The sequence below is a fragment of the Tribolium madens genome, unplaced genomic scaffold (assembly GCF_015345945.1).
Source record: "Tribolium madens isolate multiple individuals breed KSU strain unplaced genomic scaffold, Tmad_KSU_1.1 Scaffold_91;HRSCAF=231;Tcas5.2_LG7, whole genome shotgun sequence".
In the NCBI taxonomy this organism is placed as follows: domain Eukaryota; kingdom Metazoa; phylum Arthropoda; class Insecta; order Coleoptera; family Tenebrionidae; genus Tribolium; species Tribolium madens.
Window position 1 is genome coordinate 19,163,797 of NW_025401063.1, and position 11,299 is coordinate 19,175,095.

General features: G+C 32.0%; 3 protein-coding genes across 5 annotated transcripts in view; all 3 read right to left on the minus strand.

Moving 5' to 3' along the window:
- Window positions 1-317: 317 nt before the first annotated feature.
- Window positions 318-4,013, minus strand: LOC123010648 (DNA mismatch repair protein MLH3-like). 2 transcript variants are annotated; one of them, XM_044407717.1, is made up of 7 exons: window positions 3,858-4,013; window positions 3,628-3,808; window positions 1,342-3,567; window positions 1,041-1,295; window positions 807-991; window positions 627-753; window positions 318-576 (listed from the first exon to the last, which is right to left on the minus strand). In XM_044407717.1, exons 1-7 carry the CDS (start codon window positions 4,011-4,013, stop codon window positions 374-376), a joined length of 3,333 nt encoding a protein of 1,110 aa, XP_044263652.1. In that variant the 3' UTR covers window positions 318-373. The 2 variants fall into 2 exon arrangements, with proteins under 2 accessions (XP_044263652.1, XP_044263651.1); XM_044407716.1 differs by having other exon boundaries at window positions 1,342-3,808.
- Window positions 4,014-4,050: 37 nt separating this feature from the next.
- On the minus strand, window positions 4,051-5,668 carry LOC123010649 (rabenosyn-5). Its single transcript, XM_044407718.1, has 3 exons — window positions 5,487-5,668; window positions 5,025-5,438; window positions 4,051-4,976 (listed from the first exon to the last, which is right to left on the minus strand). Exons 1-3 carry the CDS (start codon window positions 5,620-5,622, stop codon window positions 4,222-4,224), a joined length of 1,305 nt encoding a protein of 434 aa, XP_044263653.1. The 5' UTR covers window positions 5,623-5,668; the 3' UTR covers window positions 4,051-4,221.
- A 2,349-nt stretch (window positions 5,669-8,017) lies between these two features.
- Window positions 8,018-11,299, minus strand: part of LOC123010582 (insulin gene enhancer protein ISL-1) — a 57,603-nt gene continuing 54,321 nt past the window's right edge. For both annotated transcript variants that reach the window (XM_044407593.1, XM_044407592.1), the window contains exon 6: window positions 8,018-9,074. In XM_044407593.1, the coding sequence (XP_044263528.1) occupies window positions 8,907-9,074 (168 nt within the window). In that variant the 3' untranslated portion in view covers window positions 8,018-8,906. The remainder of the gene's footprint in view (window positions 9,075-11,299) is intronic.

The window sequence follows — 11,299 nt, forward strand, 5'->3', positions numbered from 1 at the left end:
TAATTATTATTAATTATTACCTTTTTATGTGGTAATTTAATATGACGAAAAACGTTGTATATCCCACGTGCTGTTATAGCCTTCTTAACAGTGCTGAATACGTAAATAACTACCCTTTGTTTTATTTGTACATATAATTTTATCAACCAGACGATTATTGTTGTAAGTAATTAAATATAACAAAATTAATAGGTACTCCTCTTGATTCTTGAATAAATACTCTTTCTTTATATCTCCAATTTCTAAATTCGTAATAATTTTTTACCCGTCTATTCAGTTTAAATCAGCCTTTTTGTCATATATGAAAAACAGTAGGACATTTTATTTAAACAAAATACAAAAAAAAAAACAAGAAGTACATAATTGAAATAAACTAAAAAGTCAAATCTTCTCGTTGCTTCAAATTGCGTAAACGAGGTTTTGATTCCTCTATATCGCAAAATCTATTTAGATAGATTAAGGGAGTAAGAGTCGGTCTTCCGTGAGCACATTGGAATGGCAACTTACAATAACCTAAATTTTTCAAATGAACAAAACATTCGTTTTTTGTTAAAGAATCTCCAAATTTTATTGCACCTAAAACATGAAATATTTTGTCCATTGTAAAATGTTTGTAATCTGCATACCTCTGCAAGCTTCAGAATTCACGATATTTTGAATAAGACTTGGAGTATTTACAATAATTTCATTGTTATCTTTCAGAAGATCAACAATTTCTTTTATTAAAGTCTGAGTTAAAAGCACAATATCGACCTACAAAATTACAAGTGTTACAAGACCTCAAGTGAAGCCCAATATCCTACAACCCCTTTTTTAGATTTGTTGTAAAGACACAATGGAACTTTGTAAATAGTTAAACCATTGGTGAAAAAATCCAACACCAGACCTAACGACCTAAGACTCATTTTTTGTCGCCTTAAAAGAGTTAAATCATTTTTTTGTAAAAAAAGTGTAATATCCTGGTCAAGTTTCGTTGATGCGTTTTTGTAACCTTTTAAATTTAATTGTTTCAAAATTAATAGTTACAAGTATTTGTAAACCTTCAGAAAGCTCCTCCAAGCGCACCCTCTCATGTACAGCATGTTGATCAAATAGCACAATCAAATTTCTTGTTTTTTCCCAAACTGCGATGAATTTGCAATCGACCTGTCCAATAATCTCAATATTTTTGAACAAATCCTTGGTAAAACTTATATTTTCAAAATCCTTGACATGTTTGCTGAAGGCATTAGGAATTTCACCTTCAATCATTTTCGACTTTTCTAAATAAATTTCTTCAAAGAATTTTTTCGGATCTACAACACTTTGATTTGACAAAATAACATTTGGTAACACAATTACCCCTATCATCAATGTAGTTTTGCCACTTAATCATCAACAATTCATCTTCGTACGATTTTATCAGTGCGTCTTGTAGATGCTGTTTTGATTGAGGACTCATGTCGTCCACTTTGTCAAAATCTTTTAAAATTGGGGATAGTCCTTTTGGTACAAAATCGAATCTTTCCGCTATTTCAAAAGTAATATCGTTTTTAGGATTAGAGACTGGCTTTATCCACATATTTTGAGGTTGACTCAATGTTGGAGCTATAATATCCTCCACCGATCTTTTTCCTTCAAATTGTGATTCGTTTTCTATAATTTTTGTATTATCTTCTTCATCAAGTGTTATAAAAAGTTTGCTTTCCGACTTGTCACATTCAGGAAAATCAGTAACAGAAAATAAATCTTTCGACTTTTCAAAAGATGTGTTTAGATATTTCGGAGTTTGGACTCTCAACTTGCAACTTTTAAATCTTTGAGGTGTGAAGTATTTGCTTGTGTGTGATCCACTTAAAATTCTTTTTGAATTGTCTTTTTTAATAAACGTTAAATCAACTTGATTCAATGTTTTATCCAAAAAATCGTTTCTGTAAGTGCAAATCGGTTTCTGATTTCCTTTATTAGAATCAATCTGAGGTGACTTTCGGAGAGACAAGAGATTTCTAGCTTTCGATTTTTTTGAAAAATAGGGCGACTGTTTTACATTTTCGGCTGAGAGTTTGAAAGGTAAGCATTTCTTAGGTTTCAAATGATGGTTTTCACCGACAACAAATGTGTTTTCTCTTGCAGAAAACTTAAATGCACATGAAGGGGTCCCACAATCAAAAATATTGTTAAGTCTAGGATTACGAAAGTCGAACAATTTTTTAGGTTGATTGTCATTACTAAAGTTTGGAAATTCAGAGTTATTTGTCTTAAAATCAAATGTCGGCAAAGCGTCCAGTTTAGAAAAATCAAAATCGTAGTCTGACACAAATTTAGTCATCGACTTTCGGGGTAGAAAAGTGATATTATTGTCAAATATTGGATTCATGTTACTCGGTCCTGCCTGAATGCCTATTGATACCATATTTTCTTTAATTGGAGACTTATCTATAGTGGTTTGGACCTCCATTGCTACTTTGTTTGTCTCTGATGTGCTGTTCTCGGGAAAAGTCTCATTAAATTGTTCGGATTTTTCCGTCTGACAGAAAGTTTCGTTCCCCTTATTTTCTGGAGGAAACACTTCTAGTGACATTATAAACATATCCATAATTACGTCTTTTCCCTTTTTTTCGTTCTCGGGGAAATTCGTGTAAAGACTATTATCCATTACACCCTCAAACCCCTCAACTTTTTCCTCCTTTTTCTCCCCTTTTTTCACCTCAATAGGTAACGCTACCTTTGTTTGCTTAGACATTATTCTTGGTTCCCCAAAGTAAGGTGTATCCTCCACAATTTTCGCCGATTTATTGGAAACCATTTCCTCCAATTCATCACTTTTCCTCTTTGTCCCAAAGCCTTTAACAGCCCCTCCTATTTGAGACACCCCAAACTCACTTACAGCAGCCGTTCTTGATTTTTTGGCAACCACCTCCAAACTATCACCCCCAATAAACGTGTTGATCATTTTTTGGAGACAACGCTTCACGGTATCCATTTTTTTGAAAAAGACAAGAGTTTTAGCCGGTTCCAGAGTAATATCCACGTCAGAGTAAGGACATTTAATGTGTATCACAAAAATCGGGTTTTTCTTTTTGAGGTCATGTTTTGGAAATCTCTTAAAAAGCGAATTAATAAAATTTTGGATTTTGGGCGAATTTATGGGTCTCTTATTGACGTACAAGTATTGCAATCGCTTGTTTTCGTGCAATTGTTTGTAGATTAGACCCTCAACGCGTGTCTTATTTTTGCTAACTTTGAGTAAAGCGAATTCGTTTTCGTCAATTTCGGGGTGGATTGTTTTAAAGGAACTTGCAATGTCGGGGGTTTCGACGCTTGAGAGGATTAATTTCAAGCCTAAATCGTTTCGCAAGGTGAAAGAAACCCGCGGATGGATGATAATAAGGCTTTCTAGACTTCTTTTGACATTTTCCAATTCGTTGTTTTTAACGCATTGTTGCCTTACCGGTAAATTATTCAAAAAACCTTCAACTGTAACAGTAGTTCCATGACTCGCTCTACATTTAGTTAAATTAATTGTTCCCTCATTTTTCTCGATGATTTTGACGAAAGTTTTCTCACTGCTCGGCTCTCTCGTCTCAACTGTAACGCGTTGCGAAATTTGAGAAATGTTAGCCAAAGCTTCGCCTTTGAAACCGTAACATTTTAAATGTTTTCGGAGGTCGTCCAAACTGTGGCATTTGTTGGTCATGTAGCGTTTTCCCACAAATTCCAAATTCGACCGCGAAATACCTCGCCCATTGTCCACGACTTGTATACGAAAGGTTGTGAGATTGACTCTAACAGCGATCGCTGTTGCCTTAGCGTCCAAACTGTTTAAAACCTGCAATTTTCACATAGATTAATAAAATTTATATTAGGGAATGGTTTACCAGCTCTGTAATGCATTGAGTCACGCTGTTAATGGATGAAGAACTTCGTATTCGTGCAATAACATTTTCTTCAAGTGGTTCGACAACCATTTTGCAATTTTTGCCGTTTAGATGCCTTTGAAAATCTAGGGTTTTTTGGAAAATAATGAGTGACATTATAAGTCACAGCCACCTAAATAAATAAATGCTTCAATAAAAATAAAAAATTGATTATATTTTGGTAAATAATGAAACAGTGCAACAGTGACTAGTGGAAACATGCAGTTATTTAATAAATAATTCCGACATTTTTATTATATAATTTGTTCGGATAAATCAGCACCAATTTATATAAAAAAAAGTTTAAACAATCCAAAACCACAATTTAACTGTCTCTCATTAATTGTTGATGTTTGTACGTCTCCTTCAACATTTTCAAATTTTCCTGAAGTGAGGCCACCTCTTCAAACCGTTGTGCTTTTCTGGCTTGATCAATATAATTTCTTACAATATTCATTTGTTCAATAAGTGGGTCCTCAGCTTCTGTATTGTCGTTACTGACAGCTGCAGGTGACCATCCCGTGGTCACTGTCACCCTTTTTATATTCGTTTTCACTGCCATTTGATTTTCTTCCTCAATGTTTCTCAGAGAACGTTCCCGTTTAATTTTTTCCAATTCTTGTATTGAAGGGGGCGCTGGTAACGTTAGTAGATAATCTTTAATGTAGTGAGATGTAGCTCGTCTTATACTATTTTGTAATAATTCTACTTTTGGGGTTTCTTCATCTACAGGCAAGGATGCGATTTTTTTACTTAAAATGTCAATTGATTCAGCTTTTTTGGCAATTGTGGCTCTTAAAGCTTGAGTATCCTGAAGATGAAATGTGGTTTCCCCTGAAGTGAGGGAATTATACATTTTCAAATATAAATCAACGGAGCTCTGTGTCTGTGATTTGAGGTTTTGTAAATGGTTATACAGTTGGCAGATTATTGGTTGTCTCATTTGTTCAAGTTGGACGCGTCTGCGGCTTTCAAGCATGTCAAGGCAGTGGTTGCAAATACGTAGACTGTCAGGTTCCTTGCCTTGGACTTGCTCCCTGTTGTTTACGTCGACGTTGTGAACGGGGGCAACTATAGCTTCTGTAATGAACAATTTAATATTCAAAGATAGCAAAAAACCCGACTTACGCGCTGTCTCATATGGCAAAAAATAGGAACAAGAGTTGCACATGATACTCCCACACAGCCTACAATGATGCTGTCTTCTTGTAATGTTAAAACTAGAAGCACATGAAGGGCACCGAGTGACAGTGGAACCATCCAACCAAGCCACTAGTTCCTGTTCTTGCTGTTTGCGGTCTGATCCATAAAATCTTAACAGTCGATCCAACCTAATAATAAGTTTATTAGTTTCGGTTGTTCGATGGTCGAGTCGTTCCCTACGAACGGCTTTGAAATAATCAGTATGAGTCCGGATCTGACCAGGTTCTTGAGGTTCGCTTATTTCTAAATAATACTTTTCTAAAGTGATTTCATTTTTAAAAGTTTCCAAGTCTTGTTCGTCTAATTTTAATATCTTTTTCTTAGCTTTACCGTATAAATCTATGAAAACAAAGATTAACATTCAACTGACAGTTACCATAACCTCACCTTTTATGGATTTTAGAATGTCTTGTTCTTCGGAATGTAAATCTTGGAAGTGGGCTATGAGGTTGTTCGGTGAACGCAAATCTTTGTGGCAAATGGGGCACAGGAAGCCCTCTCTTATTAAATTTGCTTCTGCCATCCGGCTCACCTTGCGAACATGTCAAAAAAACTACTGCGCAGGTCGCAAAAAAATTATGCTATACGACAAATCTTGATATACAATTTTTATGCAACTAAATATACTTACTTCTGTGTACAAATTAAGCAAACAAATCTAAATTTTAATCTTAAATTTCCAAGAATTATTTGAATTCGCAATTGCAATATTGCTAAATTTAGTAAATAAGTCAAGTTTCAAAACCGTTTCAAGACCATATTTTTTATAAAAATAACGAATTTTAAACTTTGTCTTGCACTTTTGAACTATGTTTTGGTAAAGTCTTTCGATTTTAGTGTGTTTTTCGCTGAAGAAAGCTTTAGCTTTAGCTTTATTTTTGCAATATCTATCAACTTTTGTAAATTTTTTGCTGAAAAACTTTGAATTAACTAAATTAAGCAAAAAAACGCTTATTCGTACTTAATTTTATAGAAAATAATTTATTTTATATCTATTTTAGCAATTTTTTGTTTTAATTTGGCAAAATGTTTTAAATCTATTTAGTAAAAAATGTTGCCTTACACTTGTAAAAATATTACAACAGGGGATTTATTCGTTTATTAGCCTGATACTTAACAAATTTTTAACAAGAGCGGCTGAGCTTGCAGGCGATTTTTTCTACTATTTTAACTTGGAAATCATGAATTCATGACCACTAAACTTCCTAGCCATGTGATCTTCAACCTTGTGGATGATATATTCTTAAAATTAATTAATTCTTTACAAAGACCACAAGCAGTTTTTGCTCATTTTTTAAAGATTTTTTGTTACTATAAGAATTTTTAAAATCTAACCTAAACTGATGATTAAGGATCGGATTATATGCACGAAATATTCGTAAAATATGCGCATATACAGGGTGATTCACGAGGAATAATGAACCTGACCAAATTTTCGATGCAACCAACATTACACTTGTCACAAAATAACTTGCGAAGAGTAATGGTGGTTGCATCGAGAATTTGGTCAGGCTCATTATTCCTCGTGAATCACCTTGTATATGCACGTATTTTCACAAAAATATGCACAAGATATTAAGAAATATGCCAATATATGCCAAATATGCATCGATATGCAAAACTTTTAACAATAAAAAATCAAAGTTGAGATAAATTTTTATCCTCGAGTACACTAACAAGCCATTTTAATTACCTAGTGATTAAGCCTTTCTAAGAAATCTGTACTTTTCAGATCACATCACTTTAAACAATTTTGCTAAAATTCATTTACAGGCAACTACTTATATTTTATTACATAAAGTGTTTATTCTTCGGAAAAACTAATTGTTGAATTATATGTAAAGTACTATAAAAATGTGATGTTTAATCAAATATAAAATTTTTCGAAATTTTTATTTTTTTGAGTTCTACAAAAATATTTATTTTTTTTTAATGGCACCCCACACATTTTTCTCATGAAGGTCATAATCTACGAAATTACAACTATCTACTTTATATTGAATTAAAAAAAAGTTATATAAACTGCAATTTTGACAACAAAAATCGAATAACTCAAAAACAAAAAAAAATTGTTCTCAAAATAAGATCTTTTTTTTGTATTACTTTAATTTATATTAATTATTATCTTTTGGAAATTAATGGTTTAAAAAAAACCGCTTGGTTCGATACTTTATATTCACCCTGTATAAAACGAATTTAAAAAGGAAACATTCAGCAGGATACTAATTTTTTGAGTCCGGCTTACGAATTACCGGTTGTTTTCTCCTTAAAATAGTTTGTAATTGGATCATTTTTCTTAAACCGTCCAATTTTTTTTTAACTTGAACTGAAATTTTTAATCGGAAATTTGTGATTTGAATAAAATATGCACAAATATGCAGTATTTCCTAAAATATGCACAAAGTTGCCAAAATATGCATTTGGATTATTTTAATCAAAAAACGTTAGATATGCATAGAAAACTTACAAATTTGTTGATATACCTTTTAAAAACAAATATGCATTTTGCGTATAATCCGAGCCTTACTGATGATACTCAACAAATTTTTAATAAAAGGCAAAAGTGCAAAAATTTTTACTTAACAAATTTTTGAGGCCACAAGTAGTTTTTGTTCAATTTTTTGGAGTGGAATTAATTTTGTTTAAGTCTCCCCTCTGCTATCTGTTGAGGTTGTCATTTTTAATTCTGTATCTAGTTGTGGAGTTGTCAAATTGTGCAACAAGTTTCAAAATGTCGAAAATTTTACAAATTAATCTAAAAAATTAATACTGAAAATATGTCAACAAAAAAATTACAACACAACATCGTGACCGTCTTTGATGTGAACCTCAACGGTTAAAATTTAAAGCAAAAAAGACCAAAAACTACTTACATATAAAAATAAAAGTAAAGTGATTATCTCATGTATTTATTTACAAATTAATTTTTTAATGTAACATTATTTACATATAACTTGCTGTTTTATTTCTTATCAAATACATTTTTTTATAAATTCATTGCAATAAATTATGTGATACAGAGCTCTGTAAAAATATCATACATTCGAATGCACAGTAGTAAATCTAAAATTAATAACACCTACAAATTAGCGACAAAGTTAGATTTTTTCCATAACAAATTGTACAATCAAATGTTACATTAGATAATATAATTTTACAATATGGTACAGTGTGTTAGTAAAAAAATGCTTCACGCATACCCCGACAATAACAACATCAACAAAACATTTAATTATATGATAAAAACAAGAAGGTCTTTGTAAAGCCAGAGAAAAAAGTATACTCATTAGTCTAAAAGCAAGATTCTTGCAACCCTCCATTAAAACTCTGATTTGAATTATTGCTCTGGTGCAACCAGTGATGCTAAAATAACAACATTGGGCATTATTTTAAACGAGCGCAGCAAGAGTTTACTTAGAAACTGATGTATAATTTTTTCTTCATCTGTGCATAAAACAAGAAATACCGATCTAGTGAGAACTGGACAACAAAAGTCTTGATTTTAGATTAAAAACAACAAAAAAGTGGCGATATGTGTTAAAATTTTGATTTTAGCAAGTTATGACATCTGAGTTGAGATTCGTTTTCCTTGTTAGCCACTTCTGATCAACAAGTCAACGACGAAAAATAAAACAAAGTGATTGTTCGTTTATTCATTCCTTTACTGAAATTCGGCCCTTGTAGCCATGGTTACGGTGGTCTGCACAGCCGCCGAATCAGTCCTTGGTGGTGGTAGAGGAGAAAAGAGGTGAGTAGGGGTGTTAGAGTGTTTAGGGGCGGAAGCGGCGACGGCTAGTTGTGGGGGTGTTAGGGACTGGCGGGAAGGCTCTCGTCGCTTTCGAGGTAGGTAACGTAACTATCGGTGCTGTCGGGATGCGTCATGACGTCAGACGGCGGCGCTGATGAGGGCAGCATTCCGGGCGGCGGGCCTGTCGCGGGACCCATCGATGGGGGCGGCAAGTCGTAGCCGTGCATCTGATGAAAAATTAATACAAATGTTATCAAAATCACTACAAACTGAAATCGGGATTGTATCGAAAATCTTTCACTTGATAATAATGAAAACTTTTCATAGGGTATAAATGGTACAGCGAAAAACTTTGCATCTGGCGAGTTTTGTCACTGGTGAGGCATTCCGCGCATATGATGTGTCGGTAGTTGCTTGTTAGCTTGTTTAGATATTTTTATAAAAATAACTTTGACAAAAAATAATTTATGACTTAAATTTAAATTACAAAGTTACCTAGGAATTTCACTATTATATCATTATAATTATCCATGTCTCAATTTTAAAATCGTAATCTATCTTTCTACACAATTAAGTATTAAATAAATGCAAATTTTCATCAGTATATGTATTTGCAACTTATTTCAGAAACTTTTCTATTGTAAACGTCATTTCTTATTCAACAGCATATTTAGTTTGAAGTAAAGCTTACTTTTACGTTCAAATGAGTAAGTAACAAATTATTTTTAAAAATATACAACTTTATACTGTAACTAAAAATTAAATTAAAAATAATTATAATTTATGATTAATTAGCTATTTATTTACCAAGATAACAAGTAAATGCCGTAAATGGCAAAATTAAATAAACAATATTATTATTAGAAATACCTAACAAAAACCACCTATTATTAGAAATTAAAATCACCAAATGAGACTATTTAATAAATCACTCTTTAAAATATTGATACTTATTTTTTTTTTTTTTGAAAAAGTTGTCAATGACAAATTAAATAATTTCATTTCATTTCATTATTAATTTTTATTCAATTCAAACAGGTAAACGTGCTAACTCTTTTGAACTCGTGGCAACGTTTACAAAAAAGGAATATTTAAATTGAACTATTGAGATGTTGCAACCAAAATATTGCAATCGCAAAACAATTGTAACAAATTTAAAAATTTGTTTTTGCTAATAATTGTTCAGTTCAGTTATTTTATTAAAACTAAATTAATCAATTTTAATTTTTGTGTATTAAAAAAAATCCTAGCCATTGGAGAACTGTCTACCCTATTAATAAACAAATTATTACCAAAAAATTACTTCTAACTTTAATACAAAAATTAATTTTGAATAAGATTAAAACAAACACTCTGTTGTAGTAAGAAAAAAATACCTACTACATACAGGGGTATTCACGAGTAATAATGGGCCTAACAACATCCCGACGCAACCAAATAAACATATTTCTCAAACGTGTAGATATCAATTAATCTTTTTATTTTTTAATGAATCCGAGAACGCTTTTATTAAGACAATTTTCATTTGACGTTTCGTGACATCTATCAAACCTAACATGTATTCAAATGACGAAAAAGTTGATCTTTTGTTAATTTACGGTGAATGCAAAAACGCATATGCAGGCAGCAGTTCAATTATATGCGCGGCGGTATACTGGTAGAAGAGTACCGACTGATAAAGTAGAATTAAATGTCAGAAGAAATTTTGGTTTCAACAAGACGGTGCTCCACCGCATTATCACAAGAATGTTAGACCATATTTGGATGAAATCTTTGAAAATAAATGGATAGGAAGAGGTTCTTTGGCCTCCTCGGAGCCCCGAACTCACTCTCCAGGATTTCTTTCTGTGAGGAGCAGTTAAAGACAAAGTGTACCAAACACGAGTTGAAAGTATTGAAGACTTGCAAAATAGAATTGTTCACGCCTGTGGGTTTATAACACCTGTCTTGAGGAGAGTGAGACGATCATTTATGACACGAATTGCAATTTTTAGAAGAAACATTTTGAACACTTATAAGGGTTTGAAATAAAAGTTTGGTGTGAGGGGTTAAATTGTGTTTTTGTCCAACTTATTACGTTGATTCTTTAAGTCTTGTTATTGTATTTTTGTTGAAATAAAAATAACCTTAAAAAATTACATTGATTTATAGGTAAGTTCATGGCAAATTGGAAAAAAAAAACAGAACCAACTATGCTTTATTTTTTTTAGTAAATATGAATGATCCACGAAGCTGATGACAATGCATAACTTGTTGCGTTTCATTTTTTGTAAGGCCCATTATTACTCGTGAATAACCCTGTAATAAATAATCTACAAATTTTTTAAAATCTTTTAAATCTTCTGTTTATTATAGCAAAATTAAATTGTAAAATATTTAGAAAATCGATGTGTTTGTTGTCAAAATTTGTTTGGATTGAATAAAAATGATATGAAATTATATATTTAATTTG